Below are 15,250 nucleotides of genomic sequence, written 5' to 3'. Positions count from 1 at the left end.
ATACTTCTACTCCAACAAATTTTACAAGCCAATATAGTACTTTTACTCCACTACATTTATTTGACTAAATTAGTTACTTTACAGATTCAGATAATTAGCTAATGCAAAAATAAATAATAATAATAATAAAATAATCTGCCCCTTCCTTCAGACTTCCTTACAGAGCCCGTCCTCCAACACACACGAGCGAATGAGGGCACGAGATGGAAGGCTGACAGGCAGGTAGTCCATCCAATTATCTGCCGCGGGCTGAGGCAGATGAAATATTTGTATATATTTATTGTCAAAGCATTTAATTTATTCATTGCTATCGGGATGTTAAGAGCATTCCATGGAATATAACAAAAAGTGTTTCTGAAGTGAATTACCTATCCTACCTTTAAATGCAGGACTTTTACCTGTAGCTGACCTGAGTATTTTTACACTGTAGTAGTCCTACTTGTACTCAAGTAAAAATATCTGAGTTCTTTTTCCACCACTGCATGTTGTCATTATTAACTCAATTCAAATAGCTTTATTAGCATGACCATAATCACATAATCACACAGTATTATTGGCAAAGCTTTGACTAGAATATCTGGTTTGCAAGACCTGTATGGAGCCATACCCAGACTCCTTTAGAACAAATGGGATTTTAATCAGGCAGTTATCCGAACAGCTATGGTAGAGTGTGTGAGTACAGGAGAGGAAACAGGAGAGCAGGTGGTTTTGGAAAGAGGATAACAGCTGACAAAGGGTCAGTTATGTCTGTGTTAATGTGTGGCCTGAGGCCCTGTAACCGTGTGTTAATACGGAGCAGTCTAATGCTGTCCGGGCTCTGCAAGAACCACTCGTCTAAAGAGGTGAGGGCTGCCTGTAGAGACAAGGTGTTAGCATTAGCATCCGACCTGTGTTGACAATGTGAAGCTGCAGTTATGCAGTGTCTAATTTCATGAGACAGTTAAGAAATGCACACCTGTATAGGCTCTGAAGTAGGCTAGTAAGTGTCCATAGCTCCATACAAGACGCATAGTTATTTATGGAGAAGTAATTACGCCAAACTCCATTCAAAACACCCTGAATTGAATGTTTTCATGCATAACTGTACGATGGCACAGGTTTTTTTGCAGCATTTCTGGAATGTTTTAATAGTTTCGGAGCTGTTCTTAAATTCGGCTGTGATATGTTGATCGATACAAGTTGCATGCAATATTATCATGACATTTTAACTGAGTGAGAATTAACTCGTGCTATATATCCTACTGTTTATTTAATCATTTGGGACTCCTATTATGTGTTCTTTTGCAATTATAAACGTGCCGAATTGTATAGTGTTTGCAACAAGTAAGAAAAGCCATAACTTTCATTGTGAATTCTGAAATGATAATGGCGTTCAGTATGCTTTTCTAATGTACATATTCAAGCTCATATTGATGATGGTCACGCGCATACAGTTAATTAGTATTTGTTACATACTATTTATTTAACTTTTTAACTTACTTTGTAAAATTTCTGTGTACTTCTGTGTAATTTCTGAAGTACACACTATTGATGCTATACTGCCACCTTGCGGACACAGCACTATTAACACTCAGGTAGGCCTAACAGAATGAAGATGACATTTGAGTATTATGAATCACATCTCAAGTTAATTTTATAAATCAAATCTATTTGATAAAAATGACGTTTTGTCAGATAAAAAAAGAAAGCCCCAAGATTATGTAATTTGTCGCTTAAAATATTAGTTTTCGAGATAAGATGTTGTTTGAAACTGATACAAAAACAACATTACATCAACCTATTGAGCACACCACAGCATATTGAGAAAAGAGAATTAACACAGAATAAGTTGTTGACAAGGTTTTCAAAATGAAGTTATTAACATTGATACTTTTGTGTATGTTTTTGTCCAGTCTTCCCACTGGCTGTCCCCTGCAGACCGGGATCAGCAGGTGAAGGAGCTCAGGACCGCAGGATGGGTGGAGGTGAAGGGCCGTGATGCCATCTTCAAAGAACTTCACTTCAAAACCTTTAATCAGGTGTGTGTGTGTGTATTTATGTTGATGTACCTCTGACATGTGTGAGTCAATGCAGGTTGACTTTTTTTTGTCACTTCATTCGTTTTTTTTTACGATTCAGAAATTTGACTTTGGGTTTAAGGTTATCAGAATCCGAATTCCTTTATTTGTCCCACAAATGGGAAATGTACAATATAAATTACTTTTTGACAATGCTGAAGAACATAGTGTGTAGCAGCAAGTAAATCATCATCAAGCATTTTGTATTCGCTTATAATAGTAATAATAATATATGTAATTTATATATCGCTTTACAAACACACAAAGACACTTTACAAAAGTCACTGATATAATCAAGTACAAGGTCATGTATCATGATACTTCACAATTGTCACTCGGTGACATTATCTTTTTGCAAGCATCATAGTTTATTATACCTTTTTGTTTTGAATAATTTTTGTCATTGTAATGCATCATAAGCTAATTAGTGTTTGTTGGTTGCTCTAGGTAAATTGAAAAATAATAATAATTGAATCTATGCAAGAACAACACATGGTAAAATAAATCTTTACTTCAAGCCAACAGTGATTACTAAGAGTCACTTAATCACTTTATAATGCATCATAACAGTGAATTTAATGTGCTAGAACTATGCTAGTTATACACTATGATGTTTTCAAAGACACACATTTAAATGGGTGAGCAGCAATTTTAAAGGATTTTTCAAAACACTTTAACAAGCAGATAATGACAATTGTTTTTGTTTATTATACCATTTTGGCATTATTGACAAGATTACCAGTCATACGTACTCACAGGGATCATAACATAGGACATCATTTGCATCACTGTGCATCTGGTTAGAGTGTGTATATGGGATTTAATTAAATTCATAATGACAGAGAAAAGACACTGGCAGCTGACATCTGCTTCAGTGTTTTTTTCCAGACGGCTGGTAGAGTCTGCTATCAAACTGTCATCTTTTTTGGGGGAAATCAGTTGCCCTCTGCGTTCTGCTGCTCTGGTCTTTAGGCGGCTGTTGTAAAGTGGCTCTAAGTTTATTTGATGGGGATCAGAATGCAGACCGCCAGACGCACGACCATCTCGCTAACCATCGGAAACACAAATTCATCTGTGTTTATATGCTGATTGGTTGCAGGTGTAGCGGTAGACAGGTTCCTCTCTGCTTTCGTTGGATTCTTTTGGTTCCAACCTGCAAAGTAGAGCACTGATGACATTTAAAAGGTTGTTTATAAGAAAGAAAAGGCCATTCTTTCCTACTCATTAATAATTGGTTGAGCATGGGGTGCTAATTACAACAGGGCGTGCTGGACGCTTCAGTATTTAAAGTCTTGTAACCTTACGTTGCTATAAGCAAAAAAGTTGTTTGTATTTAAATTGTGCTTATTTATAGTGCTTGAAAAAACAAATGGACAGGTTTGGCCCAATCCTGGTCTTTGCTCTCCATTTGAAATGGAATGTACAGTTTTGTTGCAATGCTATACCAATACTCTAAGATATCTATACTTAAGCAATAGCTCACGACAGGCCGTGGTATATGCTCATTATATCACAGCTAAGGGGCGTGGTTCGGCCCGACGTGGTTCGACGTGGTTCGCCCCGACGCGAAGCGGAGCCGTGGTATACGCTCAGTATATCACGGCTAAGAACCAATCAGATTGCTTGATTTGACTTGTCCGTTTTATAAAGTTAGATATATTACAGTATTGCCATACGGAAATGATACTATGAGGAATATGAGCATATTTTTCTATAATCAATTAATGTTTTTTTTGTGTCAAACCCTCGAAATGGCCCATCCATCATGAGATCACATGACAAAAATACCAAAACTTAATGCCTTTTTTTAATTTAAATAGTGAATTCTCAAGGTTCACTTACTTAACTTTTTTTGGGAGATTTCAAAAATATTCCACAGCACTTTTTTTAACAAATGCTTGCTCTGGTGTTATCGTCGCCATAGTACACAGTTGCCTTTGTGAACTTTTCTCGTCCCCAAGTCCATTTTCATAACACTTTTCTGAGTTTTGAACTCTTAAAACCTTTTCTTTTAATATATACATTTGACAGTACACTATTGGTAGGCAGCCTTCCACTTTTCTCAGTCCTGTATTAGACGACCTAAACTGCAACATCTCAACAAGACCACTTAGCGGACTTCCTCTAATCCTGTCGTTAGTTGTTTTAGCCCCTAACATAGTCTGTTTTTACACTTCCCCGTGTTTGAAGTTTGGGGCCAAGCGCTGACCTCCCCCATCGACTCCTCCTGGCTCTAAAGCCTCTCCTCTTACCCCGACACGTCAGACTGCATTACTCTGAGACACGCCAGGCGTCCAGTTGGCAGTAATTGGGGTTTCGATCAGAATGATTTCTTTCACAAACAATCAAATTGGTTAAAATGTTTCATCTGGTTCACAAACCACTAACAATCCCATCATTCCTTCTGGTCGATGTGCATTTCAGGTTTTTTTTCTTGCTCTTTGCCACACTCCTGTTCCAATCTCTGCTTTACTCTGTCTCTTATTCCCATTCTGTGCCCCATGTTATTGGGCTCATGTTGTTCCAATTGTAGATGTTGGCAACTCTCTCTCCGTCTGTCTCTCTGTTCTTCTTTTTCGCTGTCTTTTATTCTCCCTCCATGTATTTTTTACATACTGTAGCTTTGTTTTTTATGGCTGTTCTTAAAGGGCTTTTACCAGGGGAGAATTGAGATGAGGAGCGACATGCTGGCTGATTTCCATTCGCCACTTATCTGCGAGTGATGGGCTCCAAGAAATCAGATCCCCGAGAGTTTATAATGAGAATAACAAATCCCCTCTGTGCGTTGAAACACTTCCTCTTGTGGTCTTTAGGGGGCGGTAGAGGTGTGTCTATGGCTCTGCAAATCCACAGTGGCACTTTGTTGAAGTGGAGCTAAATACATGACACACAGGGACATTCATAGCTGCAAATGAATTCAAAAAGAACATGACAGCTGGATTTCTACGTTTATTTTCCATGATTACAGCAAGTGGAAAGTGTTAGATGCTTTAGCAGCTAATTTATCTGTGGCATGTGGGTAAACTGCGTTGATGGTGGCAGTGGTCTGAAAAGTTGCTGAGTTATTTTCCTCATCAAGTCCGGTGATGTTTAATCAGGTTTGAGAGGTGAAATCCTCGGTCTGGAGTCACTTTGGTCAGTGAAAATCCCTGCAATCATATGTGGAAACATTTGTTTCATACTGTACATTTTCGTTGGATTTGGGCTTGTTTTTAAGTTGCAGTCCCTGATATTGTTTACGTTTTAAGCCTTATGTTATGTATGTTTACTGATGACCATCTGCTTTATGTTTTGGTGGACAATGTGGAAACATTTACGCGACACAAGTGAAATTGGTAGCCGAAAGATGCAGTTTGGATAGAAGAGGAGAGGTGAGCTGTGCATTCTCAACTGTTGTGTTATGTTAGCTGAAGTTGACAATGATGGCATTTCAACTTTCTCCACAAACGTTCAGTCTTACAGTGATGGGAAAAATGCCTCAAAAGTTGTGACTGGGAATGAAAAATGGCTTGTTATTATCTTGATTATCTCCTACAAAGTGAACAAGACCGACCTTTAAACTAAGAATAGAAACGTTTAACAAGGTAAATATCTGTCAGTGCACAAAACTGTTTATTTATTGGTTAAAGAGGCAGATGAATTAATAGCTTTCCAGTAATTCAGAGTCTAACCATTCTTCAAGACAACTTGTGTAATGAAACAGCGACTATAGATCCAAAATGGCTACCAAAATGTGATAATTTCACTGTAAAAAATGTTGACTTTATGACGAACTATTTTCAATGTACTCACGTGCATGTTGAAGTCCAAATAGCACTCTGAAAGATATTTAGAGTCAAAAGGATGTAAGGATTCACAACATTATCGTTTAATAGCATACTTTGCTCTGTTAATCAACATGTTGCATTATATTATCACATTCATAGTGAATATCTGCAGCATTCACTCAATGGTACGTTCTTAATAGGGGCTATTTTGTCGCATTCATGTTCTCCTAACCTTTCAGTGACTTTTCTACATGTCTGTGTGAGAGGAAAGAACATTTCTTAAGAAATCAGTTGGAAAGGATTATCAATCAGTCTTACAGATATCTAAAAGCCAGGATAGTGTGTTCATTCAAAATCATAATGAGCACATAAATGTCCCACACTGTAGATTTAGCAACTGTTTTAAGGCCATATTAAAAAAGCATTCCTTGTCAAAAGTTTAGCTTGAAAGATGCATAAATTACCATTACATATTTTTCTTTGTATAAATAAATGTGTGTGATATAATGCAACAAAATAAAGATGACACAAACTTGAGACAAATGACACGGCAAAGTTGTGGTTGACCACAGACAATAACCGCATTACACCAGAAAAGGCCGCAGCGTCCACACAGCTTCAGGACTTAAGGTCCAATTGTGAGACTGAGGAGAGCGCTGCTGTTGTTCAGACAGCTCCCTCCGCTCTCTGAGGCTGATCCCCCTTTTTATATTCTGTCGGGGGCTTCCTCTCCACCAAAGCTCCTTCAAGCCTCTGCCTCTCGTTACGGGCCTTGCTCTGCTTGTGTTGAATAAGTTGTCCTACAACTAAAACTGAGCCCCTGTGTTAACCAAACTTTCAGAGCCACCCCCCTCCTGCTTTACACACACACACACACACACACACACACACACACACACACACACACACACACACACACACACACACACACACAGACGTGCACACGTACACGCATGTACACACGTAGGAAGCATGCACACACACACACACACACACACACGCACACACTCATAGTTTTACACCTTGACTGAAATCGAACTCTGATGGAGACCCAAAAAAGTCAAACGTTCTGCCATAAAATGTTGAAAAATGTATAATAAAGGCATACAAGTCGTCCAGCCTTTAAAACTCCATATCTAAACCCTAGTATTTAAACACACATGTATACATAATCACCTTACACAAGCGCTCACGCCATATCCCTTACTCACAGCGAGAGGCCGGTTAATCAGCTCAGTGGTGTTTAGTTCCCACCTCGCTCTCCAAAATGGAGCGCTCCCTGGGAACTGGAGGCATCGCGCATTCATCACGTCTTGTGAAAATGGCTGCAGGGAAGCAGTGAGGTGTGGCGCCTCAGCAGAGGTGGTTAGATAATCTGGCTATCAGTGCTTGGGTAAGCTAAGATGACCCTGATGTCTGCTGTCTTTTGACGAGCCCAATGTCTTTTTAAGCCCTCGCTGATAACCCTGCAGTTAATGAGGGGCTTGCATAAGTTGGCCTTAACACCATGAGCATTACATGACACTCGTTACATATATATAGGCGTTGACTTGCACGGACATTTGTTACATAGGATTTTAGTCACAGCCTGCATCATCTTTGTATCGAATTGAAGCGCTTGTCTGTGTTTCACAACTTTATGAACATAAATGTGTGATATAACATTTAGAACCCAGCAGAGAGATATCTACTGCGTGGAAGAATTCCAGCGCTTGGCAGCTTTGCTTCATAACGATTCAATAGTTTGCTTTAAGTTACATGTCAACTTAGCAGGCACTGCCAGCTGGAAGCTTGTTAGGAGCTGTTTGGGAAAGGAGAGAAACGAGACATAAGAGGTGTGGTCGTCATCATCATCACCACCACCGTGCAATTCACAGCGTTCTTGCCTTTCACTGCGGAGGAGCGAAGGTTTTCCAGGGTGCTGACGCGGATGATGATGGGGCTCGCAGGGTAATCATTGGGTATTCACGGTGGTGTGTAATGGTGGAGAGCGGCTTGTCTTCATATGTGTGTGTCAACACATCCTTGTGTGTATGCTGAGAAGGTTTACGTATGTGCATTCGTGCATGCATCAGTGTGCATTTGTGTGTGTCCATCAGAGGCAAGTAAGAGTAGGCACAATCTGCATGCACTTAGTCCTGGCAAGACAGAGCAGGCGTTTCTAAGCCCTTGGACAGCGCGGCGGTGGAAAACCGATCTGTAAATAACAGACACATGTGTTTGAAACTGAGTCCTGTATTCCAGCCCACGGCCGCAATGAGAGAGAGAACACCACTCTGCTCCGACGTCAAATTGTCTCATCCAGTGTTGTATGACAATCATGCAGTAATAGCACCAAATCGGCTCCTCCAAAAGCTGGTGCGCAGAGGAAGGGGCAAAGCGGAGGCCTGCCGTCGGGTGTTTCTGATTATTTGAGATGGGGGGGGCCTGCGAAATGTCATGTCAAATTATCTGGGTCTGACAGCTACAGCTTGTTGGGCCAGTTTGGAGAGAGCGGCTGGCTGGCTGAATGAATGGATGGTTGGCCGACTGGCTGGCTGACCTGTTGGCTCGAGAAGTGTGGCCCGGACAATACAAATGGTGTAAACAAAGCACTTTGAGAGGGAGAGTCCTTGACCTCTGTTGACATAAGACCTCAGCTGGGAGTTGAGGGTCGGTTTTATTTCCTTGTTTAGCCCAAGTGGAGGGTGTTGAGATGACCTACAGGTGACAGACGTAGCACCGCCACTTCGCCAGTATTGTGTCTTGCTGCTACTCTCCTTACTGCCCCCGAGGGACCACCGCCTGTGAGAGAATCCCATTTTTCACCCCTTTTCAGGTTATTTGGACATTCAACTCCAATTCATTTGTATTGGGAGATTACTGCTTTCCTTGCTCTTTTTCTCTGCTCATTTTTTGTCGTCCTGGGACATGAGAGTTCAGGTTGCATACAGGCTAAACTTCTTCTGTTTCACATTCCTCTTCCCATCAAAACGCATTGCGCTCTGTGGGTTGTTTGCACATCAATGAGGTTCAAATGTGGACATGTAATTGTCCATTGTTGAGTGTGACCTTTTTCTGGAAAATAGCAGTGGGTTTTGTGACGAACTTTGAAGTCTGGATAATGAGTGTAAGCTCTGGTCGGGGTTGGTCCACTGTCACTTCAAAATGCAAATACAAAACACACTTCTATCACAGCATTCACTCTTAATCATTGGCAAACTTCATCATGCCATGAGCTGGCTTTGGAAGATAAATATACTTTTGAATAAAAACTGATTGGAAGTTTGCAATTATTTGTCTGGACTAGAATTTCCTTCCCCTGCCAAGTTTGGAAGTCTATGAAATTGTATCATACAGATGTGACTGCACATGTTTGTAGTTGCACACCCGTCATTATTTCAGTGAGTCTGCAACTGTGTTATTGTGATCATGTATCTTTAAAGTGCTGTGACCCAGTTGGCAGACATGTAATGTTAAACGGGATCCTCCCTGTATTAAAGAGGGAAGTACACCCATTATTCACACATGCTGATCAAGGTCAGGAGCCTGAATTTAGTACACTCTTGTAGGTGGCCATGAAAAGCATACAGCGGGCCAAAATCCTCAAATTCTGCCAAAAAATGTAAAAGGCATTTAATTGATTTCCTGATAACTCCCAATGACTCTGATTACAGAGTATCAACTAATACCTAAGACTTGTCCTGGACATTTTTGTGTGGGGATTACAAGTATATGTAGTCAAAATTGGACAAAAATATTGATCTGACTCTAACATAAAAAAATCCAGTGATATCATTTATTTCCATCATTCCAAATTTGTTAGCTTGTTATTTACACTAACTGCACAATGGAGACCGTCAAACTCGCTTTTTGCATCAGAGATAAAACGTTATGGGGAGGTTAATGCAATAAATAAAACTGTACTTTGTCAATGTAAACAAGCATCATTTACATCTGCGACTGAAAGGTCCGTGAAGAAGAATGGAAATCATTAATAATGTAATGTAAAAAACAGTGTTCACATATATTCCTAACCCAAGTTTGGCCAATTGTGAGTATGTTGATATGCCAAGAGGATGAGTTTTTTATTCCCTAACAGAGTCAAAGCTGGAAATTGTTTTCTGAAAGAACATGGTGTTTTGAAATGGGACAATGTGCAGGAACCTTTAAGTGTTCACACAGGATCCTTTTACCTGTCACTCAGTGTTCCTCAGCAGCAGATTAGCCTGAGCTCGGCCCTGAGAGAGAGACGAGATGTTTGGACAACACCTGACATGACAGGCTGCTTAGCCATCTCCATTAGAGCCAATGAGAACTGAGAGAAAGCAGACCGCCTCAGTCTCCAAATTGGTGCCAGTGGGGTCAAGTTGCAGGAATATGCCAATTACTTAAATTGATCAGGAGACGGTTTCTTGATAACCAATTTGATCAAGCTGCCGATCGTGTTACACGCGCCGCTCTGCACGGGCACCCAACAGGACGTCTCAGAAATTGGTTACAACGCACTAAAAAGGCTAAACGCAATTTCTTCTGTGAGTGTAATTCTGTTTCGTCATGTCAGGTGGTGGAAGGGGCCGCAGCCATGGTCTGTAAACAATGGCTTTTCAGTTGATTTAATTAGACAGGGAGGAAGTATTTAGGGGCTTAATTGAGATTGCAGTGGGAAATTGCTCTGAAATAGGTCTACCTGATTTGATTTTTTTTCTCCTCTCTTCACAGTGGGCCTGACGAGGGATTTCACTCTTCTCTTTGTAGATAATTAGAATAACCATAATCACTCCCTGGATGGCCTGTGATTGGAGAGAGTCACATGCCAAACCTGAAATATGAAGAGTGTGTATGTTTCGGAGTATGTGCATGCTGTGTGTGTGGGGCAGTGGGTGTGGAAGTATGAACATACTTCATTTTTACAGCTGCAGATAAAAGTTGATTTATCAATTAGTTATTCAGCGAAAAAACATGATCAACTTTTGGGAATATTTTAATAATAATTTTCATCAGGTTGAAAATAAGAAATACATTTATTCCAGTTTTGGATCGTTTGTTATTCTGAACAAATATATTTTATTAGTAGTAGCCTTACATTTAATGATTACTGAGTCATTGATCCTGGCCTGGTATAGTGGCATGTTTGTGTTGTAGCGTTATCATTCTTTGTCACATGAGATCTTTTTTGTGGTCACAGCTATGAAGTTTTAAACGGTAAAAATTCCTGAATATTTTTTGATTGACAGTTGACTGTTTCTTTTAACAGGCATTCGGCTTCATGTCTCGAGTGGCTCTGCAGGCAGAGAAGATGAACCACCACCCAGAATGGTTCAATGTTTATAATAAGGTAATACATTTCTCCACCTTGTGTAATTGTGATTGAGGAGTCACTTGCAGTGCTGCATTTGTTTAGTATCCATTACAGAAATCAAGGTTCGGAGAATCAAACAGTGTTATCGCGGTGATGTGTTTGAGACACTGCCATATTTGCAATGCTACGGTTGGCTTATGACAAATTACAGACACGCCGAGATCAATCGACTGTGGATAAAGTCAGATTTTTGCATGTCAAACAATTCTCACTAGTTCTGGAGAGATCTCCACTCAAAGCCTGAAACGCACTCTGCAAGTCAGGATGAGGGGGGAACGCAGTAGCTTCACACTCTAATCCCATCGCTTTTCTTGTGCAAATATCTCTACCTCCCGTCCACTACCCCAACGCTCACACACACTCTCACTTTCTGTGCCTCAGAAATAAAGTAGCGGTTGATATGACAAACCCAGTCCCTGAAAATCTCTCAGCATTAGGCTGAAGCCACTGAGTTAGTGTGTGGTGGGCCGGGCCGCTCTGACAGGAATGCTGCTCCTAATCCACTCTTTATTAAAGTGGCTGTAGAACGGTGCTACAGGTCTCTGGGCCCCCGCAGCACTTTCCACCAGACACTCTCACATAAATCCAACTTCGACAGATCTTCGACAAAGTAGATGTTGTATACAAAGCTACTGCTAATATTCTTTTAATATTCATTCATGCTCTGTGCTGTTTTATTGGCTCTCAATATTAAGAAGTGAATTTCTTTCTGGGCCGAAGCTTCTCTCCATGGAATAACCTCATTGGTTGAGTCAAACTCAATGGGTGGAGCCAAATGCTGGACATGGAGATGGAAGTACACTGTATTTCTCGCACTTCCTAACAAATAACTCTTGATTTTTGAAGGTTTTCAAGCAATAGTTAGACAACATTTTTGTTCTGAGTACTGAGCTGGAGTCAGGATTTGGCTACCTTAGTATAAACACTGGAAAACAATTTCAGTCATCACAGTTGTGTCACAAAGACCAAACTAAAGCACTTTCAACATAATCCACTTCCCCGATCACATTCTAAAACCAAATTATAAGTGAGTTCGTTGATATGTTTATTTTGAAAGATATTCTCCTTTGCCATCTTAATTGGATAATTAGAGATCATGAACATTTTCATTCTAATAAACAAATGTGATTAATGCCCTGTTGTTTATGGCATTTTGTTGCTTTGTGATTGCTAACAATGTGTATGTATCCTCACAGGTCCAGATTACATTGACCACACATGACTGTGGAGGACTGTCAACACGGGACGTCAAAATGGCAAAGTTTATTGACAAAATTGCACCTTCAGATTGAGGTTTTTGTCTTCAATCAGAAAGTTTATCTGCAAATAATTATTCCTAATAAAAATGATTTAAATATGTGTCTGGGTTCATCTGGGTGAAAGATATAATATTTACCTTTTTTCAACAAGCTTTCTCTAACAATAAAACTTTGATTTAGTCAAACTGGGTTATTGTTACCATAATGTGGTCCTGCACTGATCCTCTTTAATAAGTTGAACGTTTAGAGAAAAACCCTTCTTCGTGGTCCAGATTTTGTCGCTTTCTGATTCTGGAAGCTTTAATTTACCGTAGCTGTGTGCGTCAGTGTATGGTTTTCTTGTTCTCAGCAGTGTTTATTTTCACACATGAAGTTAAAATGTAGTGTAATTGCTCTGCAGTAGTCTGTCCGGTACTTGCCAACCATCAGGAGGACACTCTTCCATTTAAATCCTCCACCAAGACCACATGTTCTCCTTTTGGCCATGGAGAGTGGAGAAAAAATGTGGCAGGGGTCAAAGTCAGTAGGAAGGGGATTTATGTGATTTACCGTTTGGTAAGGGATGAGTCACATCGAGCTGCAGTGTTTTACTGACTGGATCGCCATCAGGAGAAGATCACTAAAGTGAGAATAGTGTAATAACAGCCAAACTAGAAGACCTGTGTTGCAAAAAGCCTCTTAGTCGGTCCTTTTCTGTGCTTTGTACCTTTAACCTGGTGAGGGTAAGTAGATTTATAAGGTATGTAGATACAGTAGTACATTCTGTGTGTTTCGTTACCCAACATGTTGTTACTATAATTAGTCACCCTTTACTGATTAGGTCAAGGTGAAAAGTCCCCCAAAATCCACATTCTATCATCAAACGTACCATTTGTTTAGGCTCTTCTGTAATATGTTTTCTTCAGATGACATTTCTGCATCAAAGTTCTGTTCAAACAGAATACAACTTTACAGTATGTAATCTATGCTTGACTGTTGCTGCTTAGGCTACAATTGTTCTGTTTCTTTCAGGCCTTGACTTACAGGGTAATATGAACCTTATGGGCTATAGACAGACTGCATTTAAAATAGATTAAATAATTTGTCGAATTTTCACTGTTTTGCCTTTTTCACAGTGAAGGCTATCCAGGCCCACACACCCATGGTGAAGTGAAAGCATGTGCTCAAAGTTAGATACATGTATACCACATTGCAAAGATGTTTTCCAAACACTTACCTATTTTCATTCATCTTTACAGTTGAGTTTTGACCAAAATTAAAGAACAGGTTGCATGTGTTGTGTATTAAATCGGACAACATTGACCCACACAGCCACCGCTCCTAATGTTTCTTGTGTAAGAAGCCAACCCCTGCAAGGCTGGAAACAAAATATTTTAAATGGTACTTACACAAACCACCATGCCTCTGAACTGTACTGTGTATTATTGTCAGGTGGTCACAGCAGCATATAACAACACATTAATCTGCAGCAGACTCCTTCAGTAGTGGTCCAATGTGTGTAAGAACAATGTCAGCAATGGTGGAGAAAGTACTTGGATCTCAACATTTCTAGAAAAGTAATGCTTTTACAATTGGTCAAATAAATATGTATAATTAGCAAAGAAACTATTTCTGTTAACACAAACAAAAAGACAAATATTAATGTTTTTGTATGTCTTCATTGAGTCAAAACAATTGAATATCCTGAGTAACACTTCATTCTGTGTATACAGTAAACCCTCAGATGTATTATGAACATCTCCTCAAACACAGCTGCAATAAATGATGTTGGTTAGAACTCTAGATCAGCCGGTTTACACCCCTAACTTTTATTTTTTAGGGTTGCAAGGAACAATTGAATGTATCAATTAGGCTGATCATTTCCCCCCCGAGTCATGGCTGGGAATGCCCATCCCAATTACAATCCAATCCTCACATCTTAGAAGCTGGAACCATTGGATGTTTAAGAGTGTTTCTCGACACATAAGTTAAATAGTTTTCAAAATGATCATTAAATTATTTATCAACTGTTGGATTCATTGACTGTTATTGTTAGTCCCTACAAGCCCCTCCAACAGATTGGTCACCATTATCTGTCCCCTAAAGGGGGGGGGGGGGGGGAAGAGGGGGGAGACTTTCGAGGGACCAGACAGCAGTAGGCCAGTCCGGGGCAGACCAGGCCAGATGTGGCTCCTTCTGATAATTGGCATCAGCTGATGGCCATGGCAGCAGGCAGCCGAGCCAGTCCTCCCATTAGTGAACTCCCTGGATTCTGGCCCCTTAATCCGTTTTCAGCTTCACCCACTAATTCTGCACCGACAGCAGTCCAGTCTCCACACACAAACCCATGAGAACCAGAGGGAGATAGACAGCCAGGGGAAGAAATGAGGAAGAAAGAGGAGACAGAGAAAGTAGGGAGGGTAATTGAGGGGGGGGGGCAGGGGACAAGCAATTGTGGAGGTGGAAGGGAGTAAAAGACACACACAGAGAGAAAAGTGCAAAGCAATCGAGTTGAAGATAGATGAGTGGGACAGGACAGGCGTGGGATGACATTTTCCCTTTTTTCTTGTGCAGTCCTTGAAATGGAAAAATAATAATTCTCCCCAGCATAAAGCGACAGAAAAGTAAAGAGAGAGATTGAGTGGGGGTTTCTTCAGCGAGGGAAGAAACAGCTAGCAGGAGAGAGGCTTTCTGGGCTTTTTCCAAATAGCTGCTGCGTGATAGAGGCCCATATTTCTCCAGTGTGTGAATCGCTGTTTCACTCGCTGCCATGTGGGGAAGGGTTGATGGTCCCAGTAGTTGCAATCTGACACTGCCAAATAAAGATAACAAGGTCATAGAAAGTCA

General features: G+C 40.4%; 1 protein-coding gene across 1 annotated transcript; it reads left to right on the top strand.

The window, feature by feature from the left end:
- Positions 1-588: 588 nt before the first annotated feature.
- LOC307019134 (pterin-4-alpha-carbinolamine dehydratase 2) lies at positions 589-12,524 on the top strand. The gene is made up of 4 exons (XM_079649775.1): positions 589-842; positions 1,893-2,018; positions 11,061-11,141; positions 12,362-12,524. The coding sequence occupies exons 1-4, from the start codon at positions 744-746 to the stop codon at positions 12,455-12,457; spliced, it is 402 nt and encodes a 133-aa protein (XP_079505901.1). The 5' UTR covers positions 589-743; the 3' UTR covers positions 12,458-12,524.
- Positions 12,525-15,250: the final 2,726 nt, after the last annotated feature.

This window comes from Notothenia rossii (genome assembly GCF_949606895.1).
Source record: "Notothenia rossii genome assembly, chromosome: 9".
Lineage (NCBI taxonomy): Eukaryota > Metazoa > Chordata > Actinopteri > Perciformes > Nototheniidae > Notothenia > Notothenia rossii.
The sequence above is the reverse complement of the archived record's forward strand: the minus strand, read 5'-3'. Positions and strand labels throughout refer to the sequence as shown.